At 42.6% G+C, this 25,735-nt stretch overlaps 1 protein-coding gene across 1 annotated transcript in view; it reads left to right on the top strand.

The window, feature by feature from the left end:
- Positions 1 to 24,003, top strand: part of phgdh (phosphoglycerate dehydrogenase) — a 77,689-nt gene extending 53,686 nt beyond the window's left edge. The window contains exons 8-12 of the mRNA XM_070875697.1: positions 2,669 to 2,821; positions 3,180 to 3,318; positions 4,036 to 4,163; positions 10,653 to 10,878; positions 23,508 to 24,003. Coding sequence (XP_070731798.1) covers positions 2,669 to 2,821; positions 3,180 to 3,318; positions 4,036 to 4,163; positions 10,653 to 10,878; positions 23,508 to 23,662 — 801 coding nt within the window. The 3' untranslated portion in view covers positions 23,663 to 24,003. The remainder of the gene's footprint in view (positions 1 to 2,668; positions 2,822 to 3,179; positions 3,319 to 4,035; positions 4,164 to 10,652; positions 10,879 to 23,507) is intronic.
- The last annotated feature ends 1,732 nt before the right edge of the window (positions 24,004 to 25,735 follow it).

Genomic DNA, 25,735 nt, shown 5'->3' with positions numbered 1-25,735 from the left:
TGTTTCTATTTTTCTCTCCAAAGCTTTGTTTGCTTTATACATCAAATTGGAACCAGGAAAGAAACAGCCTGCGTGTCTATGCTATTTCTGTCTTTCCCTCATAATATCATTTCTAAAGTTTATACAACACAGGCTTTACAGAATACAAAACAAAAGCTACAGCAGGTATGTAATCAGTAGTCTGTCATTTCTCTCTCACAATCTGTTTTAAACAACTTAATATACATTTTTATTTCTATAAGGGCTTTTGAAATCTGTTCTCTTGTTTCTAAAAATGATTTGAAAAAAGCTATTGAACAGAAAGTGCTAGAATCTAAAGACAAATCTTCCTTCAGCACAGTGGCTGGGAAATTTGCTGTATCTCCAGTGGTTAAACTGCACAATTCAAATTTAGCTCCGTCACAGTTCTAGTCAAAAACATTAAGTCTAGGGTTCGACTTTCGAGAAAGGTTGAGGCCTTCAATTATAAACTTTAATGGAGACATTAAAAGACAAAAGAATATTTTAAAAAATTATTCAAACCCTTATTTTTGAAACATTTGTAGTTATTAAGGAAAAATAGCAAATTTAAAGCTTTAAATAGGAAACAAATGTGAATGTATGGGCATTGATTTTTGCACAACTGGATGTTTGGTTTATTTCACAGTTGTGTTCTGATTTATTTTGTGCAAATATTCTGATTTTCTTTTGAGAGCTGATTTTTTTTCATAATTATTCATTTCACATTGAGTGTTCTGATCTATTTTATCTTCTGGCGTATTCACAAGTTGATTGGTCCAAATTTCTTTGTTATACAGTGCACACAATGGGCTCAATTTTGGCCAGGAGTTGCGTGCTTTTTTTTTTGGAGTAGGCTGCTTTTTCTGGCATAACTTAAAAATCTCCAGTTTCCCCAATCAATTTGTACCAGCGTAACTCACTTAGTTAAATTTTTTTTTAGGTTAGTTTTTTTCTCAAAAGGGGGCGTTGCCAGCTACCTATGCCAGTTCTGCCCATTTAGGCAACTTTGGCTAGCTAATAGTTACTCCATTTCTACTTAAGCCAGCGTATGTGGGGAAAACCCTTGTGGAGTGTTAAGGGAAATTGGTGCAGGTAAGTACATCGAAGGCTATTCAGCCTGGGATAGGGGTGGGAAGCAACTTGAACCAACCAAGGCTTGGGGAACAGACTTGCAAAACCATTCTTCCTTTGCACAATTAAAATAAGAAATAAATTCAAGTCCTACCTTCATCTTCAGACTGCAATTCACCTTTCTGCACTCGGCCCGGGAAGGCAGTCGGCCGGTGCGAGAGGCCACTCGGCCTGGTCTAAGGGCAGGAGGGAGCGAACTGGCCAGCATCAGAATTCAACAGAGGCGCTTTGGGGGGAGGAGCGAGTGAATGGCCAGCATCGGAATTCAACAGAGAGGCTGCAAGCAAATCAACGGAGAGGCTGGCGGGAGGAGCGAGTGAACTGGCCAGCATCGGGATGCAACGGAGAGGCTGAAAAAGGAACATTTAACGCACCGAGCAAATCACTCCAACAACTGTAAAGTTAGGAGGTTAGAATTCGTCTGACAGAATGATGCCACAAACTGTCTTGTATAAGAAAACAGTTGTCTTCAAAGTCCAGCCAACAAGCAGTCTCAGCTGAGTTGAGTAATGCAATACATTTTTTTTAAATCCCGAGTTTTTACAAAACTCTCCAGGAAACAAAGTAACAACAAAAACACATTAGACCTGATTCTGTTTTGCAAAGTTGAAAGCAGACAGGTACTGGGACTATATGGCTTGTATGATGCTCATTTTTCTTCCTACTCCAATCTACACATACACGCACATAAATTCCATGATTGAAACCTACTCTGATCAATGTCTGGTTCCAATGTATCCATTCCAGCTTCCTTGATTCTTTGAGGCCCAGCTCTCACATCTCAAAATCTTGTCTCCTCCATTGTTTGACACCACTTGTGGGTGCGCATGCGCGGCCATCACTGTTCTCCACTGCGCATGTGCAGACATCCCGGCACATTTTCCAGCGCAGAACCAGGCTCCACCCCCCAAGTCGACTGGCCACCCTGCGCGGCTGCAGTGAAGAGGCCAGACAGCGGCCAAAGTTGCAACATTTTTTTTTCTGGAGCATCTCCGAATGTACTTAAGTGGCGTATCTCTGGTAAGTACGCTGAAAAACGGGCTCGGACAAAATTGAGCCCATAGTTGCCAACACACACATCCTGTCATGATGGAATGCTTCTCAAAATAGATTTGGAAATTATTTTGTTACAAAAGAAAGTTATTATTGGATCTGGCATGTAGTTCTGATTCAGCTGAATCCAAAAGCATTTTAATCAAACGCCGCCCTATCACAAGTTGAGAGTTGTGGTTCCGTCCTCCTGCTTCAAAAGGTTGGGCACTCCTATCCAATAACACAATGCCATATGATGAAGCTGATGGATACACTTGACTATTCACTTAATCTTAATGTTTTAAGCTATGCATTTCCACTGTTTGATCAGACTAAGCTTGTAAGCTTTGATGGTCCTTGCTAGCATGATGATGATGCGTGCACAGTACCTATTTAGCTAGAGTGCAATTTTCATTGCATTTTATCCATCAAAAATGGAAACCAACGGTCATGCAGTTCTGTTTTGTTTTGTTAAATGTTTTGTATTTTATATTATTGTTCTCAGGAACCACCCAAGAATCTTTTTCTAGTGAATCATCCAAATGTAGTCAGCTGTCCACATCTCGGTGCCAGCACCCATGAAGCCCAGGGACGCTGTGGAAAGGACGTTGCTACTCAAATTGTGGACATGGTGATGGGCAGGTCACTAGTTGGAGTGGTATGTAGTTCTGTTGTATTGCCTTCACACTTTAAACAGAAATGCCATCATCTAGTAAAAATGAGGAAAACTAAAAAAAAACACTTGCACAAAATGGCCACACAAGAAAAGTGGTCCAATATTAGAATCAAGAGTAGCTAACCAGTTTAATTTATTTGGAACCAAAGATACTACTTGGTCTCAGAACTTTGCAATGTTATAAAATATTTGATATGACTATAGACACTGTAAAACTCTTTGCAATTAGCCCCAGATTTTGTAATGGTGGACTTCCTTGTGTGACTTGATATTCCTATTTACTACTTCACAAATAGTGGCAAGGCTGGCCATCTGACATGTTTTTCTTGTCCTTGGTTAGATTAATGCCCAGGCTCTCAGCCATGCCATGAACCCCGAAAGCAAACCCTGGATCCAGCTTGGGGAAGCACTGGGTTTGGTGGCAAAAGCATGTGCTGGACAAATAAATGGTCAAATGAAAGTGCAAGTTACAACACTAGGTAAGTGACTCAGTTTGGATATGTTGGCGCCCCTTTTTTCTGAGAATTCTGCACCGTTTCATGCAGTCTGCTCATGGTTGAGATGGGTGCAGTGTATAAGGGGAATGCGGCATGACCTGGCCCTCAGACGGTCCCTCCACGACTCTCAGCTTGTATATTCTGTGTCCTGACCTGAAGCCAGATTTTAAGCACAATATCCACTGAGTGTTTTTTGGGAACTGTGCATGTCACTTTGGTAACTTTTTTTCGAGGTTCTGGCAGCCAGATTTTGTCACCATACACCATTGTACTGATAATAGCTAGACATGGGTTTTCTTGTATCTGAGGTGGTCAATTAAAATGAAATTTGTCCAGTTTTAAAACTTTTCAATTATGAAAGAGCAAATTTGTGGCTGGCTGATTTTCCAATCTGTATTGTGGTGTGCAACAGCCCTAAAACATTTTCCATAACTTTGATAGTTTTTGCTGCACTTTTGATTGATTGATTAAGTTTCCAGTCTTTAGAGAAAGTAAGGAAGTGCATACATACCTGTTACTGTTTGGCTTGCTAATCTAATCGACAGATCTTAAAACTCTATTGATGTTGTAGTATGTGGAGAGTTTGCTCTACTGACCATGTGATTCAAAGCAGAAGACATGAAAACCTAAGAAAGGGATAAAGATTCATAAAGGAATATGACTACTATTGAAATTGTTATTTTTATTCTTTATTTTAAGGTATGTTCTTGAGAAATGCTGGGAATTGTGTTGCCACAGCTGTGATGGTAGGGCTGCTTAAAGGAGACTCTGAGAAGCATGTCAACCTCATCAATGCATCCCTGTTTGCAAAAGAAGCCGGACTGGCTGTAAGTTAGTTATTTTATAACTTTTCATGAAGATTATGCACATTGTTTTAATTATATCTCATTTTAATTCCAGTTGTCAAAAGTTCATAAGAACCTTCTGTATTAACTGTCCACCTGGTGGTGAATGTGTGTTCATGGTCAGCAAAACTGCTCTCCAAACATCATGTAATAGTTGGGGTGCATTTTCTGATATTGAAGCAAATGTATTGAAGCAGCAGGCACATTTAATTAGTGCACATATAATACAAGGTTAGCTTTTTTGCTTGAAATCAGTGATTTCAGCACATGCTGCACTGAGAGTGCCCCAGGTTAAAGAGCAGGCTATCTTGTGCCATTATCTTTTAAAGACTGCTTGGTTGTCTTTAACGCTGCTCTGCTTCTGTTGAGGAGAAATGGTTGCAGTCAATTTGTATGGGAAAATAACTCCATTTAATGAAGCAACTTTGGAAATGTGTTGGAGTGGTCCTCTTTGGAGCCGATGCTTTCCTTCAGTAGTAAGTGCCCAAGCAATTTGGATTCAGGTGGTTGGAAGAATGAATGCTGTCTCTCTTCTGCACTTATTTAGGAGAAAATGAGGAGGAAATTTCCTGGTAACTGTTGAGGTAAATTGTGCTTGCATTTAGCTTTATTTTCTAATGTTGGCTTACAAGGCATGTTAACAGCAGTTCAGTTTGTATTTGGGACAGAATCACAAAAGGAGAATACACAGCACTCTGACAACTACATAGGCTGCACATGTTTTGCCAGAGCACTCTGTATTGCTGCTATGGTAATGCAGTTGCTACATGTGGCAAGGAACAAAAACACTAAGTATACTGCCAGCACAGGTATCTGCATACCATGTGTTCACAGACTAACCTACATGCTATTGGCTTAGATGTTTAGGTGGATAGATTCCTCTTTCTGATATGTGCAAGTATCTCCATTTAAACTCAAAGTATTTCATTATTCTAAACCTGTTTTCTTATAGATTCCCAAGAGGTAAATGACAGAGCCCAAACTGTATACTCAGCTAAGCACCTTGCAGCACTCTGCGACACCCACTCATACAGTAGAAAGCACAAGCACAGATACATCCACTACATTGCCAACTAGTGAAAGAGAGCACAACTGAGAAGGAACAAGTGCTGGTGGAATTGGAGCAGCTACAAGTCAGCTCAAGGACTAATTCAGCTGATGAGCACAGAATTGGATGTCTTGGGTCCAGCCTACAAATGTGGTTTGATAGCACAGCATCAGCAGTTCACACAGCCATTTCAGAGTGTGTTCAGCAACAGAGTTTGGGAACATCTATAGAGGAGTCCACAACTGTGCAATGCTGCATTACCACTGGTCCATATGGCAGACCACCATAGAGAGCTTGGCCTCTCCGTGGCCCTCTGCAGCAGACTTCTCCTTTGATCAAGGTCCTACATTCAGCCATAGCTTGTGTAATAAATGCTGTGACTGGGCCTTGAGAGATCTTTGGGCTCCAGTCTATAGAAGTCTGTCTTTGCATTCACCATGTTGGAGAGCCAAATTATGCAGCAGGTTTCAAAAAACATCATAGCTGCCCAATGATTTGCTGCCATTTGGATCTCTAGCCATACTGAAGGACTGCCCAGCAGCTGTGGACTGACTCGAGCTAGCTGGGATGATGTTTTCTCTCAGGGCAAAGCTAGATCCATTATCATACAACTGCCCCACTCAAATGACTATGGATATGTTACATGGCACACAGGCCCAGACAGACACTACATCATTGCCTGTGGCAGAGCTATTGTCCAAGGAGAGTGGATCACCTTTGTTCCTAGGTGCATATAGTGACTTACCGAAGCCAACCACCTCACTTTCTCCAATTGAAAAAATAGATGGAACATACACCAACAAAGTAGGAGACACATACCATTTTCAAATCACTAAAGGAAAGCATCAGAGCAAAACACACTGAAGGCAACTATGTAAAGGTTAATAGAAATTAGGATGACTGAAACTGTAATGTTTGAAGACAAACATAGGTCCCTTGCAGTCGGATTCAGGTGAATTTTTAATAGGGAACAAAGAAATGGCAGACCAATTGAACAAATACTTTGCTTCTGTCTTCACGAAGAGAGACACAAATAACCTTCCGGAAGTACTAGGGGACCCAGGGTCTAGTAAGAAGGAGGAACTGAAGGATATCCTTATTGGACGGGAAATTGTGTTGGGGAAATGGGTTGAAGGCCGATAAATCTCCGGGGCCTGATAGTCTGCATCCCGGAGTACTTAAGGAAGTGGCCCTAGAAATAGTGGATGCATTAGTAGTGATCATTTTCCAACAGTCTATCGACTCTGGATCAGTTCCTATGGACTGGGGGGTAGCTAATGTAACACCACTTTTTTAAAAAAAGGAGGGAGAGAGAAAGCAGGTAATTATAGACCAGTTAGCCTGGCATCAGTGGTGGGGAAAATGTTGGAATCCATTATTAAGGATGAAATAGCGCATTTGGAAAGCAGTGACAGGATCGGTCCAAGTCAGCATGGATTTATGAAAGGGAAATCATACTTGACAAATCTGGAAATTTTTGAGGATGTAACTAGTAGAGTGGACAAGGGAGAACCAGTGGATGTGGTGTATTTGGACTTTCAAAAGGGTTTTGCCAAGGTCCCACACAAGAGATTGGTGTGCAAAATCAAAACACATGGTATTTGGGGTAATAGACTGACGTGGATAGAGAACTGGTTGGCAGACAGGAAGCAGAGAGTCGGGATAATCGGATCCTTTTCAGAATGGCAGGCAGTGACTAGTGGAGTGCTGCAGGGCTCAGTGCTGGGACCCCAGCTCTACAATATACATCAATGATTTAGATGAAGGAATTGAGTGTAATATCTCCAAGTTTGCAGATGACACTAAACTGGGTGGCGGTGTGAGCTGTGAGGAGGATGCTAAGAGGCTGCATGGTGATTTGGACAGGTTAGGTGAATGGGCAAATGCATGGCAGATGCAGTATTATGTGGATAAGTGTGAGGCAGATTAGGAAAAGGAGGTGCAACAAGACCTGGGTGTCATGGTTCATCAGTCATTGAAAGTTGGCATACAGGTACAACAGATGGTGAAGGCAAATGGTATGTTGGCCTTCATAGCTAGAGGATTTGAGTATAGGAGCAGGGAGGTCTTACTGCAGTTGTACAGGGCCTTGGTGAGGCCTCACCTGGAATGTTGTATTCAGTTTTGGTTTCCTAATCTGAGGAAGGATGTTCTTGTTGTTGAGGGAGTGCAGCGAAGGTTCACCAGACTGATTCCTGGGATGGCAGGACTGACATACTGGATCGACTGGGCCTGAATTCACGAGTTTAGAAGAATGAGGGGGGATCTCATAGAAACATACAAGATTCTGACGGGACAGGACAGGTTGGATGTGGGTAGAATGTTCCCGATGTTGGGGAAGTCCAGAACCAGGGGATACAGTCATAGGATATGGGGTCGGCCATTTAGGACTGAGATGAGAAGAAACTTCTTCACTCAGAGTTGTTAACCTGTGAAATTCTCTGCCGCAGAACGTTGTTGATGCCAGTTCATTGGATATATTCAAGAGGGAGTTGGATATGGCCCTTAGGGCTAAGGGGTATGGAGAGAAAGCAGGAAAGGGGTACTGAGGGAATGATCAGCCATGATCATATTGAATGGTGGTGCAGGCTCGAAGGGAGAATGGCCTACTCCTGCACCTATTTTCTATGTTTCCTAACTGGTCTTTGATATGAGGCAGATTAAGGGTAATTGGCAAGAAATGCTGTTTTATTCTTGTGTTTTGATGTCTAACTAAGGCCAATGAATGGGTTGTTTTATCTGGTGAGAGTATTAGGCATGTATACAGATAACTGTTGGGTCTTGGGTGTTTTAGACTGTTCATTACAGCTGACCTTACAACTCTTGCTGAGTGATTATTTCCTTATGCAAACAAGTCTTCTATTTCTTGATCTGAGTTGTCTTCCGCCTCCTGGTTTCAACTGCATGTCTTCTCTTGCATTTTTATTGGCAAGATCCCTTACAGGATAACGTAAGGCCCAGAAGGCAATAAATAGAATGGGACATTTTAACACAGCTGTACTGTATTCCTTCTCATCGGGCCAATGAGCATCTGCAGGAGGGTAGTGGGACTATTGATGAAGGAAATGAGGATCAATTGATCCTTGAATTAGCCAACGCCATCCACAATCTGCAAGCTTTGAAGCAGCTGCAGTGCCTAATAAGTCAATGAAAGAGCCACCACACCTTTCATTGTGGTGCCTTTGAAAAGTGTAACTTGGACTTTTAATTATCTCGATGGGTTGGTCAAGTGATTTGTTGCATTGTGACTGATCACTTGAACCATAAGAACATAAGAAATGGGAGCAGGAGTAGGCCATACGGCCCCTTGAGTCTGCTCCGCCATTTAACACGTTCATGGCTGATCCGATCATGGACTCGGGTCCACTTCCCTGCCCGCTCCCCATAACCCCTTATTCCCTTATCAGTTAAGAAACTGTCTATCTCTGTCTTAAATTTATTCAATGTCCTGGCTTCCACAGCTCTCTGAGGCAGCGAATTCCACAGATTTACAACTCTTTTAGAGAAGAAATTCCTCCTCATCTCCGTTTTAAATGGGCAGCCCCTTAGTCTAAGATTATGCCCTCTTGTTCTCGTCTCCCCTATCAGTGGAAACATCCTCTCTGCATCCACCTTGTCAAGCCCCCTCATAATCTTATACGTTTTGAAAAGATCATCTCTCATTCTTCTGAATTCCAATGAGTAGAGGCCCAACCTTCTCAACCTTTCCTCATAAATCAACCCCCTCCTCTCCGGAATCAACCTAGTGAACATTCTCTGAACTGCTTCCAAAGCAAGTATATCCTTTTTGTAAATATGGAAACCAAAACTGTATGCAGTATTCCAGGTGTGGCCTCACCAATACAACTGTAACAAGACTTCCCTGCTTTTATATTCCATCCCCTTTGTAATAAAGGTCAAGATTCCATTGGCCTTCCTGATCACTTGCTGTACCTGCATACTATCCTTTTGTGTTTCATGCACAAGTACCCCCAGATCCTGCTGTACTGCAACACTTTGCAATTTTTCTCCATTAAATAATAACTTGCTCTTTGACTTTTCTGCCAAAGTGCATGACTTCACACTTTCCAACATTATACTCCATCTGCCGAATTTTTGCCCTCTCACTTAGCCTGTCTGTCCTTTTGCAGATTTTTTGTGTCCTCCTCACACATTGCTTTTCCTCCCATCTTTGTGTCGTCAGCAAACTTGTCTACATTACACTCAGTCCCTTCTTCCAAATCGTTAATATAGATTGTAAATAGTTAGGGTCCCAGCACTGATTCCTGCAGCACCCCACTAGTTACTGATTGCCAATGTTTGAATGAACCATTTATCCCAACTCTGTTTTTTGTTAGTTAGCTAATCCTCTATCCTTGCTAATATATTACCCCCAACCCTGTGAATTTTTACCTTGTGCAGTAACCTTTTATGTGGCACCTTGTCAAATGCCTTCTGGAAGTCCAAATGCACCACATCCACTGGTTCCCCCTTTATCCACCCTCTTCGTTACATCCTCAAAGAACACCAGCAGCTTTGTCAATCATGACTTCCCCTTAAATCCATGCTGACTCTTTCTGACCGAATTATGCTTTTCCAAAAGTCCTGCTTTTTGTCTGCTTTTTTTTTTAAATGGGGGCGTTACATTTGCTGTTTTCCAATCTGCTGAGACCTCCCCAGAATCCTGGAAATTTTTGGTAAATTACAACCAATGCATCCACTATCCCTGCCACTACTTCTCAAGAGCCTAGGATGCAAGCCATCAGGTCCAGGGGATTTATCCGCCTTTAGTCCAGCTCATGAACCAGTGTTTTCACTGCCTCGGCAAACTTTGTGGCACTCTGGCAACAAATTTCACGAGAAATGTTAAATGGAGAAATTTGTGGGAGTTGTTAAGGGATGTTTCACTACACCAAATTGCTTGCTGTGCACATGGAGATGTTGTAAGAATTCTGCTATAGTTTTAAATCCATCAACCCAGAAGTATGCTGAAGAAAAAAAATCATTTGAAAATGCTGATCAATACTCTTTACTTATTCTAAGTTTCTGCTCATCTCAGTTGGTAGCAATCTTGCCTCAGTTAGGTTCAAACTCCCACTATGCATGCCAATTCCAGGGTGACATTAAGGGAGTGCTGCATTGTTGGAGGTGCCATCTTTTGAATGAGGTATTGAAGGGAAGCCCCATTTATCTGCTGGATACAAGATCTTGTAGCACAATTTTAATTAGAACAGAGTTTTCTTCTGCTGTCCTGGCCAACCTTTCTCCCTCATCCATCACCATCAAAAACAGTTTATCTGGTAATTTATTCATTTGCTGCTTGTGGGACCTTGCTCTGCAAATTGGCTGCTATATTTGCCTACATAACAGTAATCATTGGTCATGAAGCACTTTGTGATGTCCTGATTAAGGTGCTGTATAAATGTATGTTTTCTTTTTTGCAGATAGCTGACAAGCACAGTGACACAACTCCAGGATCTCTCATAAATCTGTGTGCACTGGAGATCTCTACTTCCAGTGCCTCACACAAACTTCTGGGTTCTGTACAAGCAGGTATTCCTGTGCTACTGGAACTTGATGAAGCAGCATTTGGACAGGCAATTCTTCTCAAAGGAAACCTGCTGATTTACAAGGCTGTGCAAGATCCTCAAATTTTGCCATCTATTGTTGGTAAGGAACACAGCAGCTACTTATCATTTGGAATCTCTTTTTTTTTGCCTTTCTTTTGACATTCAGCATTAGTGTTTACTCCCTCTTGATATGGTTAAATATAAGAAAGTTAAATGTAATCTGATTAAAGTTAAATAAGAGATGCATCTTTGCACAGTGTTCTGTCTAATGACAAACCTTAATTTTACTATTTTTAAAGTTGTTTTCAATTTGGTTAAGGTCTGTATTATATTGGTACTGTAATAAAATCCCCGCCCCCCCCAAAAGAAATTCAAGCATTCTAGGCTTCAACGTACCAATCTATAATATAAAATATCAGTAAACTAGTCAAATGAATTTGCAATGGATAAATACATCACTTGATACATTACTGAACCTGCAACGAAGAAGCCTCTTGGTTTGGTCCCTGTTCTGTGTTTGTTTGGCCTGTCTCAACAAGAATGGCAATTATCCTCAGTGGAATTTAGCACTTCGAATGTGGAATTCTCATTCCTCACTGCTATCCATTGAGCTGGAACCGCACATGCATAAACAGATTTGATTCCATCTGTTATGCTTCCCATAGTTTAATAGCATAATCTATATGTATTTTTTTTGTAAGGAAATAACTTTAGTTTGTGACAAATTTGTATGAACTGATGAACAAGTGATTATAACATGTACATCTTTTTATAATTTTAAAACTAAGGAACTACAAACAACATTGTAATAGCATTTAGCCCATCAAAAGTTACATCCAAAGTCCATTATCCTCCTTGGTTGGAGTTGTAAGTGGAGTCTATTTGGGGTTGAATTGGCTTCAAGATAACTTGCTTGGCGATGGGACCTGGGCCAGGCACATCGTCTAGCACTTCAGGGTTCTGTTGGTGATCTGTCAAATAGCCTGGTTCATGAGTGGGGCCTGGAGGAGTGGATCTGTCACTGGGGCTGGATTCTTCCCTTTCAATTCCAGATGACCATGCAAGCCAGTGCCTTAAGTGGTAGATGGCCCTAACTGGACAGGTAGCAAGAATCTCATCAGTGTGGTAAATTTTCAGTTTTAGCTGCTTAAACTCCAAAAGTACACCTCTTTAGTCTTGACAGTTGACAAACTGTTGCACCTAAGCTTCCTGGATTTACATAACTGGTGTGTCCCTACAGGTACAAAGTATGAACTCTTACCACCCCTGAAGAATGGTAGGGTGAAGTTGGGTATATAAAGCAAACCCAGAAGTCCTGCAAGTTTTACCTTGTGTATACCAACTTCCCCTTTCATTGCTGAGGTAGGGAGAAACACAGCTCATTGTATAGTTCCTCAGGTCAATCACATTTCCCCACCTACAAAGTCTCGGTCTGTATTACATCACATAGCCAAGTAATGGTCCTGTCAAACAAATGAACAGATATAATATCAAACCATTGAAGAAACATGTACTTTGGACTAGATTTTTTCAAAAAAATCTGCCAGTGCTAGATTGCTGCCCAAAATACCACTAAGATTTTAAAATTACCGCCAGCAAAATTCCACAAAGGAGAAAAATTCCGCCTGGCAAAAAAAAATGATGGACTTTACACCCTGATTCTCGGCAGAAAATGGAATCTTGGGCCGAATGCGTGGTTCTTAAACAAAATGGGCGGTAATTACTAAAATTTACACAGGCTGCAGGTTGGGCCTAGGAGAGGGAAAAAACACACACACTTTTTTCCAAAAAACATAAAATAAATAATCAGAAAAGGGACCCTTTTAAGAACTTGAGAACGTAAGAAATAGGAGCAGGATTAGGCCACCTGGCCCCTTGAGTCTGCTCTGCCATTTAATAAGATCATGGCTAATCTGATCATGGACTCTGCTCCACTTCACTGCCTGCTCCCCATAACCCTTTATTCCCTTATTGCTCTTTCCACCTTAAATATATTTAATAACCCAACCTCCACAGCTCTCTGGGGCAGATAATTCCATAGATTTACAACTCAGAAGAAGACCCCTTACTGAGACTATGCTCCCTCGTTTTAGTTTCCCCTATGTGGAAATAACCTCTCTGCATCCACCCCCTCATTATCTTGTGTTTCAATAAGATCACCTCTCATTCTTGTAAACTCCAATGACGATAGGCTCAGCCTATCTTCATAAGTCAACCCCCTCATCTCCGGAATCAATCTAGTAGCCTTCTCTGAACAGCCTCCAATGCAAGTATATCCTTCCCTAAATACGGAAATCAAAACTGTACGCAGTACTCCAGGTGTGGCCTCACCAATACCCTGGACTGTTGTAGCAGGACTTCTCTGCTTTTATACTCTCTGCCCCTTGCAAAAAAAGCCAACATTCCATTTGCTTTCCTGATTACTTGCTTGTACCTTTTTCACGTTAATCCCTAAAAGAATTCTAAAATAATTATTAAACCCATTAACTTTTTTTGTAGGGCGAATTACCTATCGCCCAGCTCCCGCTGCTTCTTGTGGGCGTTTTTTTTTTCTAATTCCCTACAGGTTACCGCTGCGTCAAAAATCGGGCAATGGCAGTCTATGGATGTGCACGCTGGCGGACCACTCCTCAGCAGTATTTCGAAACCGCCGGCAAAACTCTTTACGGAAATTTTCGACGACCAATACCGCCGAGAAACCAGTGCAGTGCAAATTCTAGCCCATAGAATCTGCAGTTATAACTAATTGCCTGTGATGATTGCTTAGCAGTTATAATGGGATCTTCAACCTTTTCAAAAAGAATGCATTTTGCTAGTTTTTTTTAAAAAAAGGTTGCATTTATATAGCACTTTTCATGATCTCCGGATGTCCCAGAGTGCTTCAGCCAATCGAGTACTTTTTTTTTGGAAGTGTAGTCAATATTGTAATGTGGTTAACCTCGATCACAACTAATACAGTAACCAAGCTATATGGGTGTGAAGACAAACAATAGGAACAGGAGTGTGAGGACAAACTATCCCAATGATCAGAGTATGCCATAGGCTGCAAGAATTTCCTCCAAACAAAGCTAACCAGTTTTATTGAATGACCCCCAACTCTGCAATATTCCAACATGGGCTCAGTATAGACATGGAGGTAAATTGTTGTCTTCACCACTTGGGTGGTAATCTAGCAGAATCGAGTGCCTGCTCAATTAATGAAAATCAGGCAGTTTTCTATAAAGGGTGGGCAATCCACTCTGCAAGATTACTTCCCAGGCAGTGCAGATGAAAATCTGTCCTGTTGTATCATCCCATTCTACTTCAAAAGATTTAATCCCACCCACTGGTAATATATCGACATCAGGCAGTGACACAGTAGATGATATTGATGAGAATGAAACCAGTTGAGTCCTCCACTAACATTTTTCCCATGTCCAGTGTGGAAGAAAATCACACACATGGAAGGCACCAGCCACCATATCTTCCGATAATCTCAGAAGCCTATAATTTGTGCGTAATAACTTTCCAGGTACTCTGTAATGGGCTCTTGTAAATAGGAACCAGTTTATTCATGGTACCTTGCTGCCAATCTAGAATGAATTCTTTTTTTAAAGCAAGTCAACAATATCAAAGCAAATTTTCTTCTTTACTCATTTCTTTTGAGTGTGATTTTAACTAGATGTTATGCATCTTCAAACATAATTTCAGTCAGGCATTGTAGGAGACCCTCTGTTGACTGAATTAGGATCTGCAACCAGGTTGAGAGAGGTTATCATTGTTGTTGCCAGATTAAGTTAATCTAGGGGTTAAGTCATTGCAGGAGAGCTCGGACACGTGTCATGCTCCTCCTGAGTTATGTGGGAACTCTGACGCTTCCAGTGTCCGTGACGACTACATGTGCAGGAAGTGTATCCTGCTGCAGCTCCTGACAGACCACATTGCGGCACTGGAGCTGTGGGTGGATTCACTCTGGAGCATCCGCGATGCTGAGAATGCCGTGAATAGCATATTTAGTGCGTTGGTCATACCGCAGGTAAAGGTTACGCAGATGGGGAATGGGTGACTAGCAGGAAGAGCAGTGGAAGGAAGGTAGTGCAGGGGTCCCTTGCGGTCATCCCCCTCCAAAACAGATAGACCGTTTGGGGGGGGGGGGGGCAGCAGCCAAGTTCATGGCACTGTGGGTGGCACAGGAGGGCAGGCAAGAGTGGGAGAACAATAGTGGTAGGGGATTCTATTGTAAGGGGAATAGATAGACGTTTCTGCGGCCGCAATCGAGACTCCAGAATGGTATGTTGTCTCCCTGGTGCAAGTGTCAAGGATGTCTCGGAGTGGCTGCAGGACATTTTGGAAGGGGAGAGTGAACAGCCAGTTGTCGTGGTGCATATAGGTTTTTTAAAAAAAAATGGGATGCGGTCCTACAAGCTGAATTTCGGGAGCTAGGAGTTAAATTTTAAAAGTAGGATCTCAAAGGTGGTAATCTCAGGATTGCTACCAGTGCCACGTGCTAGTCAGAGTAGGAATTGCAGGATAGCTCAGATGAATACGTGGCTTGAAGAGTGCTGCAGAAGGGAGGGATTCAAATTCCTGGGACATGGAACCGGTTCTGGGGTAGGTAGGACCAGTACAAATCGGACGATTTGCACCTGGCCAGGACCGGAACCAATGTCCGAGGGACAGTGTTTGCTAGTGCTGTTGGGGAGGGGTTAAACTAATATGGCAGAGGGATGGAAACCTATGCAGGGAGACAGGGAACTAGAATGGGGGCAGAAGCAAAAGATAGAAAGAAGAAAAGTAAAAATTGAGGGCAGAGAAACCCAAGGCAAAAATCAAAAAGGGCCATATTACAGCAAAATTCTAAAGGAGCAAAGTGCGTTTAAAAAGACAAGCATGAAGGCTCTGTACCTCAATGAGAGTAGTATTCGGAATAAGGTAATTAACTGCGCAGGCAGCAATTAACGAATATGATATAATTGGCATCACGGAGACATGGCTCCAGGGTGACCAAAGCTGGGAACTCAACATCCAGGGGTATTCAACATTTCAGGAAGGATAGACAGAAAGGAAAAGGAGGTGGGGTAGCGTTGCTGGTTAAAGAGGAAATTATCGCAATACTAAGGAAGGACATTAGCTTGGATGATGTGGAATCTGTATGGGTGGAGCTGCGGAATACCAAAGGGCAAAAATCGCTAGTGGGAGTTGTGTACAGACCACCAAACAATAGTAGTGAGGTTGGGGACAGCATCAAACAAGAAATTAGGGATGCATGCAATAAAGGTACAGCAGTTAACATGGGCGACTTTAATCTACATATAGATTGGGATAACCAAACTGTTAACAATACGGTGGAGGAGGATTTCCTGGAGTGTATTAGGTATGGTTTTCTAGACTAATATTTTGAAGAACCAACTTAAGATGGAGAGTTACAAAGTTAATTCGGAAACTAGGGTCCTGAACTTAAGGAAAGGTAACTTCGATGGTATGAGGTGTGAATTGGCTAGAATAGACTGGCAAAGGATACTTTAAGGGTTAACAGTGGATAAGCAATGGCAAACCTTTAAAGATCACATGGATGAACGTCAGCAATTGTACATCTCTGTCTGGAGTAAAAATAAAACTAGGAAGGTGGCTCAACTATGGCTAACAAGGGAAATTAAGGATAGTGTTAAAGCCAAGGAAGAGGCATATAAATTGGCGAGAAAAAGCAACAAACCTGAGGACTGGGAGGAATTTAGAATTCAACAGAGGAGGACTAAGGGTTTAATTAAGAGGGGGCAAATAGAGTATGAGAGGAAGCTTGCAGGGAACATAAAAACTGACTGCAAAAGCTTCTATAAATATGTGAAGAGAGAAAGATTAGTGAAGACAAACGTAGGTCTCTTGCAGTCGGATTCCGGTGAATTTATAATGGGTAACAAAGAAATGGCAGACCAATTGAACCAATACTTTGGTTCTGTCTTCACGAAGAAGATACAAATAACCTTCCGATTGTACTAGGGGACAGTGGGTCTAGTGCGAAGGAGGAACTGAAGGATATCCTTATTAGGCAGGAAATTATGTTGGGAAATTGATGGGATTGAAGGCCGATAAATCCCCGGGGCCTAATAGTCTGCATCCCAGAGTACTTAAGGAAGCAGCCCTAGAAATAGTGGATGCACTGGTGATCATTTTCCAACAGTCTATTGACTCTGGATCAGTTCCTATGGACTGGAGGGTAGCTAATGTAACACCACTTTTTTTTTTTTAAAAAGGAGGGGGAGAGAGAAAACAGGTAATTATAGACCGATTAGCCTGACATCAGTAGTGGGGAAAATGTTGGAATCAATTATTAAAGATGAAATAACAGCGCATTTGGAAAGCAGTGACAGGATCGATCCAAGTCAGCATGGAATTATGAAATGGAAATCATGCTTGACAAATCTTTGAGAATTTTTTGAGGATGTAACCAGAAGAGTGGACAAGGGAGAACCAGTGGATGTGGTGTATTTGGACTTTCAAAAGGCTTTTGACGACGTCCAACATGAGATTGGTGTGCAAAATTAAAGCACATGGTATTGGGGGTAATGTACTGGTGTGGATAGAGAACTGGTTGGCAGACAGGAAGCAGAGAGTCTGGATAAACAGGTCCTTTTCAGAATGGCAGGCAGTGACTCATGGGATGCCGCAGGGCTCCGTGCTGGGACTCCAGCTATTTACAATATACATTAATGATTTTAGTTGAAGGAATTGAGTGTAATATCTCCCAAGTTTGCAGATGACACTAAACTGGGTGGCGGTGGAAGGAGGACGCTAAGAGGCTGCAGGGTGACTTAGACAGGTTAGGTGAGTGGGCAAATGCATGGCAGATGCAGTATTATGTGGATAAATGTGAGGTTATCCACTTTGGTGGCAAAAACACAAAGGCAGAATATTATCTGAATGGCGGCAGATTAGGAAAAGGGGAGGTGCAACGAGACCTGGGTGTCATGGTACATCAGTCATTGAAAGTTGGCATGCAGGTACAGCAGGCGGTGAAGAAGGCAAATGGTATGTTGGCCTTCATAGCTAGGAGATTTGAGTATAGGAGCAGGGAGGTCTGACTGCAGTTGTACAGGGCCTTGGTGAGGCCTCACCTGGAATACTGTGTTCAGTTTTGGTCTCTTAATCTGAGGAAGGAAGTTCTTGCTATTGAGGGAGTGCAGCGAAGGTTCACCAGACTGATTCCCAGGATGGCAGGACTGACATATGAGGAGAGACTGGATCGACTGGGCCTGTATTCACTGGAGTTTAGAAGGATGAGCGGAGATCTCGTAGAAATGTATAAAATTCTGACTGGACTGGACAGGTTAGATGCAGGAAGAATGTTCCCAATGTTGGGGAAGTCCAGAACCAGGGGACACAGTCTTCGGATAAGGGGTAGGCCATTTAGGACTGAGATGAGGAGAAACCTCTTCACTCAGAGTTGTTAACCTGTGGAATTCTCTACCGCAGAGAGTTGTTGATGCCAGTTCATTGGATATATTCAAGAGGGAGTTAGATATGGCCCTTATTGCTAAAGGGATCAAGGGATATGGAGAGAAAGCAGGAAAGGGGTACTGAGGTGAATGATCAGCCATGATATTGAATGGTGGTGCAAGCTCGAAGGGCCGAATGGCCTACTCCTGCACCTATTTTCTGTTACACTCTCGAAGGGATTTGCTATCACCTATGCTGTTAGAAGGTGTGGTTCTGATAGTTTTTTTTAAAAAGTGACAGAATTAGGAGTAGGCTATACAGACCTTCAAGCTTACTTCACCATTCCATAAGATCATGGCTGATCTCGGACCTCAACTCCACTTTCCTGTCCGCTCCCCATATCCCTTGATTTTCCTAGAGTCCAAAAATCTATTTATCTCAGCCTTGAATATACTCAATGACTCAGCATCCACAGCATTTTGGGGTAGAAAATTACAAAATTCACAAACCTCAGTGAAGAAATTCCTTCTCCTCTCCGTTTTAAAAGCTTTATCCCATTTGGGGATGGGGTGTGAGAGGAAGGGGGATTTGGGGATGGGGGTGAGAGGAAGAGGGATTTGGGGGGGGGGGTGAGGAAGGGGGATTTAGGGGTTGAGAGGAAGGGGGATTTGAGGGGGTTGAGAGGGGTATTGGGGGGGGGGTGAGGAAGGGGGATTTTTTTTTTTTGGGTTGGGAGGGAGAGGAAGGGGGATTTTTTTTGGGGGGGGAGGGAGAGGAAGGGGGATTTTTTTTGGGGGGGAGGGAGTGGAAGTGGGATTTTTGGGGGGGAGGGAGTGGAAGGGGTATTTTTGGGTGGGGGAAGAGAGAGGAAGTGGGATTTTTTTGGGGGGGGGGAGAGGAAGGTATTTATTTTGGGGGGGGAGGGTGAGGAAGTGGGATTTTTTTTGGGGGGGGAGGGAGAGGAAGTGGGATTTTTGCGGGGAGGGAGAGGAAGGGGGATTTTTTTGGGGGGAGGGGGACGGGGGATTTTTTTTGGGGGGGGGGAGGGAGTGGAAGGGGGAATTTGGGGGGGGTGCGAGAGGAAGCGGGAATTTGGGGGTGTGCGAGAGGAAGGGGGATTTTGGGGGGGGATTTGGTGGGGGGGGGAAGGGAGGGAGAGGAAGGGGGATTTGGGGGGGGTGGGAAGGGGGATTTGGGGGGGGGGAAGGAGGAGGGGGGGAATTGTGGGGGGGGAGGAAGGGAGAGCGTGCCGGGGGCGGGGGAGAGAGCCTGAGCGACCATTGCTGCCTCTGTGTCCGCTGGTGCTGGCTGACTGATGGGGCCCTCAGTCCCGGATCCCAGTGCCTGCTCCTCCCCCAGCAGAGTTACGGGGCGACTGGTTGTGTTGCACTGAGTGCCGCCGTCTCCTAAGTTTGGGATATTCCTGTAGGAATGAACAGTGGCATCATGAAGGCACAAGACTATTAAATGTGCTGCAGGGTAAAGGCAGTGAGTGGTTCTTATCGCAGTGGGATAGAAGCATGGTGGAGGTGTGGCAAATATGGGTGCAGGGCCCAGAAGAGCCAAGGGCAGCATGGGCCAGCCCACACTGCGATGTGTGTGTGCGCACTAGGTCCATGCAGCAGAGCAGGTGTCCAGTCGTCCTGGTTTACACTTTCCACTGGATAAAGGCCAAGCTCTGTCAAGCCCATGTGGTGGTTGATGTGCAACAGTCACCGCACGTTTTAAAAAAAAAAAAAAAAAAAAAAATCGACGCACAAGCATCTTCCACCCCTGGAGTTCAGGATTGGAATATCGGGTCCTCTGTTGAAAATCTGTGAACTCGTCCCTTTTGATGTGGAAGCAAGTCATCCTCATTCGAGGGACCGCCAATGATGATGATTTTATATCTTTGTGCCATCAACTCGTCTATCTTTATGAATGCTGCGTCCATTCAGATAAAGAGCTTTTAATTTTGTCTCTTTACCATTTTCCCCTGCTTTGACCCCACTTTCTGATGCACTCGTATTTTTTATACATTCTGTCCCTTCTTGTCACACTCTGGTATAATTTCCCCCATTGCTACCCTGCTCTATTGCTTTCTCCTTTCTCTTTGACTGTTTAAATTTCTGCTCACCTGAACCCTCTTTTCCCCACCCCCCACTATTTAGTTTAAAGCCCTCCCTTAACAGATTTGTCAAACTCTATTTCCCTTTCATAAATCCGTGGTGACTGTCCAATCTTATTTTCTAAGTGCCCAGTTACCACGTCCTTAATAGATTCTAGCATTGTCCCTGCTGCTGATGTCCGGCTAACTGGTCTGTGGTTCCCTGTTTTCACACTCCCTCCTTTCTTAAATAGTGGGGTTACATTGGCTACCTTCCAATCTCTTCTCAAATTTGGTTTCTGAATTTTGGACATAGAGACTACATTTCTGCATTGGATTACACTGGATTATAGCGTAGCATTCATCGGCTGTGTCTCTCTGCTGCTAATATTTTTTTAAATAACCTTTTAACATCTTCCCCCACTGCGGCTGTTTCTCTGCTCAGCTGGGTGACTCGTTCTACTGGTTTTTCAGCTTTATTGGTTTCTGGTTAGCTGCTACTGTTTCTCTGCTGAGTGAGGTGATGCATTCTACTGGCTTTTCAGCTTTGCTGCTTGCTGGCTAGTGGTTTTACATTTTCTCTGCTGCTTCTAATCTATGGTGAACACCAATTTTGCGTCTAATTCTCCATTTTTCTGTACTGCATCGGATTCTCATTCCCACAGAAATGGCCTCCATCCTACAAATAGCTTCTGGATATCACTTGCCACTGCACCTGTCCCCAAACTTGGACAACAGTTCGTTGATGCTCCATGCCGACTCCATCCTACCAAGACAACTTTTTCCTTCCATGGGACCGCTGACTTTAACTCTGGACCCACTACTATTGTCTCCAACCTATTCTCTGCTACTACAAGAACTGTTTCCTCTTTTCACTGCCTGAACTGGGCACATTGCTCTTCTGACCAGTCCAATCAACAGATATTCATATTGCAAATTTTCAGCTGTTCCAATTGGAACTATTATGACTTGACGAGGATCAATTTCTGTTCTCTCGGGTAGAACTTCTAATCATGCCTCAGTAGGATTTCTGCATTATGCCTTTGGTAGCACGATATTATTCCTCGTTCCATGGGTTACAGAATTTAGTTTTGTTAAAAATCCGATTTGGTGGGCGAGATCAAAATAATTTGTGTTTACCCCTAAAGAGAGGCACTGGATTGTGAGCTGGGCCCCCCCCAACCCCAAATAAGTAGATGTATTTCCAACCGAACTCTTGTATACTTGGTTTAGTAGTAGCACCTTTGTTTCAGTTAGAAGATCAGGGTTTAAGTCTGTACTCCAGAACTTGAGCACATAATCTAGGCTGCCAATTTAGTGCAGTATTGAGTTGTGCTGTTTTGTTGGAAGTTGCATCTTTCATGATGCGACATTAAATTAAGGCTCCATCTTCCCTATTCAGGTGAATGTTTTTTAAAAAAAAAATACCATTGCAGTATTTTAAAATCAGAGTTCTCTAATTGTCTTGTACAATACTCCTCTCTCAACTAACACCACCAAAACAGATTAACTGATCACTCATTTAATTTGCTGTTATGTTGGACTTTACTTTGCACAATTTGGCTGTTGCATTTACATACAAAACTAAAGTTACTTCAAAAAGGTAAATCATTGGCTGTGAAGTACTTGGGATATCTTGAGAACATGAAGGGTATTTCTATGTGTTTACTGTTGCCTCCTCCCATATTTAATATATAAGCACATCTACATAATTGGTCCCTATCCACGTGGAAACCTTCGATCAGTGGTAGCACTTGCCTCTAGGCAGAAGGTCATGGATACAAGCAGATGATCTTGGCTGATAGTTAAGTGCAGTACTGGGGGAGTGCTGCGCCATCTGAGGTACTGCATTGTCTTTCAGATGAGATGTTAAAGCGAGGCAACGTCTGCCCTCTCGGATGGACATAAGCTCCCATGGCACTATCTTGAAGATAAACCGAGAAGGTCTTGTGTTCTGGCCAATATTTATCCATCAACCAATGCCACTAAACATTTTATGATCATTTACTTCCTTGTTGTTTGTGAGACCTTGCTGTGCGCAAATTGGCTGCTATATTTCCCTATATTAGAACAGTGAACACACTTCAAAAATACAATTGATGTAAAGTGCTTTGGGACATCGAGATTTTGAGAGGCTCTAAGAAAATGCAAGTACTTTGAACAGCACTACTTTTATTCCAGGCAGAACATTTTCCATTTCCTACTAAGATTTTTGGACTCTAGGGGAATCGAGAGATATAGGGATCGTGTGGGGAAAGTGGTACTGAGGTCAAAGATCAACCATGAGCTTATTGAATGGCGGAGAAGTCTCGATGGGCACTGGCCTATTCCTCCTAATTCTTATTCTTACCGAGATGAGGAGAAACTTCTTCACCCAGAGAGTGGTGAACCTGTGGAATTCTCTACCACAGAAAGTTGTTGAGGCCAATTCACTAAATATATTCAAAAAGGAGTTAGATGAAGTCCTTACTACTAGGGGGATCAAGGGGTATGGCGAGAAAGCAGGAATGGGGTACTGGAGTGCATGTTCAGCCATGAACTCATTGAATGGCGGTGCAGGCTAGAAGGGCCGAATGGCCGCCTCCACCTATTTTCTATGTTTATGTTCTTTCAATCAATGTAGACAATTTGTCCTGTATTCCATGAGCCTTCATTTTTCCTACTACCTTCGCATGAGAAACTTTGTTGAACAGTTTGAAAATCAAAGTAAACTATATCAACTGGATTATCTTCAAGTAGCTTAGTTGCCTCCTCAGAATTCCAGTAAGTTTGGAGGACATGACCTGTTTCTTCGAAACCATGTTTACTGTTCTCTACCTCTGTTCTTTTGCGTTTTTTTTATTGCATCGCATAGAAAGTTCGAAATAATTTTTCCTATTGTATTTGTGAATGCTATTCTGTCACGAGTCCAACTTGTCCATTGCTGTCTGAAAGATTTGTCACTTTTTTTCAAAATTCTCAGTATACCTGTATTTTCCTTCTCTTGTACAAGTATATATTGCATGTCGATGTATTTCCACTAAAATCCTCTGATCTTTTATGCTGTCCACGAGTGATTGATTCTTTAAACTCTAAACTCTAAACTCTAAATCAATATCATTTCAATTGGATTGATTTAATGAACCAATAAAAATCAGTTTTAAATTACCAATTTGAATAACTTTAGCATTGTAGTATTGTTGGTGACTGCTTCAGGTGAAGATAAAATTGCGGCTTTTTTTTTCTATTAGGTGTGCTTGCTTCAGCTGGAATTCAGATTGAGTCGTACAATGTTTCAGCTGTTTTCGAGGGAGAACAGTGGTGTGTTATGAAAATTACTGCATTATTAGAAGATCTGAATCCTCTCGGACCATTTGTGAAAATATCGACGCAGCTGACAATATGAATAACCAAATTAATATTCCATTCTGAAAACCTGCAGCACAATTTTTAAATGTTGGTTTGATCAGAATGATAATTTGAATTTACTGTAAGGAAAAGATTGCACTTCAACCACAATGCCAGTTCTTTCAAACCTTTCAACAAGTTGTTGTCATTACTGTGTATAACAAATCTAGTAGCAATTATGATAAAATGTTAAATAAGCTAACCTAAACAGAAGCCATTGAATAACCTGTACATTGTTTATTCACCAACTTTTCTGTAATGTAGCACCACCATTAATTTAGTTTCTCTGCTACAAAAGATGTCATACTGTTGCAGTAATAAATATCATTTCTAAGCATATTTTTGTGATCGTGTTGAACATACTGCTTGGACTGTTGAAGCCCTTTACTCCAAACCGCTGTTGCCTCCCAGCACAACCATTTAGTAAGTTATTTGTCCTCCCTCTCCTACTGAATCATTCCTGCAGGAGAGGGTGATGAGGAAACCATCAGCTTGAAGGTGGACAATTCTAACCTTGAGAAGGCATTGGATAGGTTTGTTAAATGTAATGGATCATTAGTCATTTGGTGTTGCATTTCAGGCTCTTTCCGAACATTGTTCATGATCACGACAAAAGACAGCTTTCATAAGTAGGCCTGCATCTCCTATCGTTCCAAACTTTAGGGGACAATAATGTGCAGGAGATGCATATTATCAGACACACAAAAACTTGAGGCTTACTGTGTTGCCATAAGGTTTGGCTCAATGGTAGCACTTTCAACTCTGTCAGATGGTTGTGGGTAAAAGCCCCACTCTAGAATTTGAGCACAGAATCTTGGCTGACATGTCATTGCAGTACTGAGGGTGTGCTGCACTATCGGAAGTGCTGTCTTTCGGTTGAGATGTTAAATTGAGGTGTAAAAAATTCCATAGTACAAGAGTAGAGATGTTCTTGTGTCCTTGCCAATATTTATCTATCAACCAACTCCACTAAACAGTTTAATTGGTCATTTGCTTAATTGCTGTTTGTGGGATCTTGCAGTGTGCAAATTGACTGCTGTATTTCCCTACTTTACAAGAGACTACACTTAAAGTAATTAATTGGTTGTGAAATGCTTTGGGAAGTCCAGAGGCTGTGAAAAGCACTATAATAATCTGCTGATGAAGTACCTAAGTTCTCACCAGGCATGTACTCGGCTCATTAAGGCCCTGATAATGACTCAACTGGTAGCTCCATAGTGCATATCAATACATTGGGCCCATTGGGTAGATGTGCAATGGGATGATGTGTAGCTGAAAGACCATTTAGTGCAAGGTGTGGGGGGAGGTTTGGTGGAGGGAGTGAACCATAGGATTTCATTTGTTAGCTGATCTGGTGATGGGTGCCCCATCTTCTCTATATTCTGCTCATCCAAAGATGAGTGATGAACATCTTTGTCCTCCTCCACCTGCAATCCTCTGCAGCACAATGTTGTGCAGGATGCAGAACATCACCATCATTCTGGACACAATCGCTGGCGAATACTAAAGGGCACCTCCAGACCTATCAAGGAACCTGAAGCGCATCTTCAACATTCCAATGGCTTGCTCGATAACGCATCTGGTGGTCATGTAGCACGCGTGGCACTCCTGTTCCTCACTGAGGTTACTCCAGGTGTCGAGCCAAATTTGAAATGGGTGTCCATTGTTTTCTATGAGCCGGCCCTTAAATCTGCTTCCTGGAATGTACAGCTCATGCGCTGTTGGACTGCGTCAGTATGAAGACATCATGACTACTCCCAGAGAATCTGATGCAGACCTGCAAGAACCTCTTGTGGTTGCACACCAAGAAAGAAAGACTTGCATTTTTACAACCACCAGACGTCTCAAAGCGCTTTACGGCTACTGCGTAGTCACTGTTGTAATGTGGGAAATAACCAGCTGCACATTGATGGAAGAATATATCTGTGCGGTTGATGGCCCCCTGTAACTGGGAGAATCCAGCCAGAGAGGCAAATCCAACCACTCATTCTGGTTATTGTCATGGTAAATTTACATAATTGTTGGCCCTGGCAAACAAGCCATCAGTGACCTGCCTTATGCATTTTTGTGC

The sequence above is a fragment of the Pristiophorus japonicus genome, chromosome 3 (assembly GCF_044704955.1).
Source record: "Pristiophorus japonicus isolate sPriJap1 chromosome 3, sPriJap1.hap1, whole genome shotgun sequence".
Classification (NCBI taxonomy): domain Eukaryota; kingdom Metazoa; phylum Chordata; class Chondrichthyes; family Pristiophoridae; genus Pristiophorus; species Pristiophorus japonicus.
Note: the sequence above shows the minus strand (reverse complement) of the source record. Positions and strands in the feature narration are given on the sequence as shown.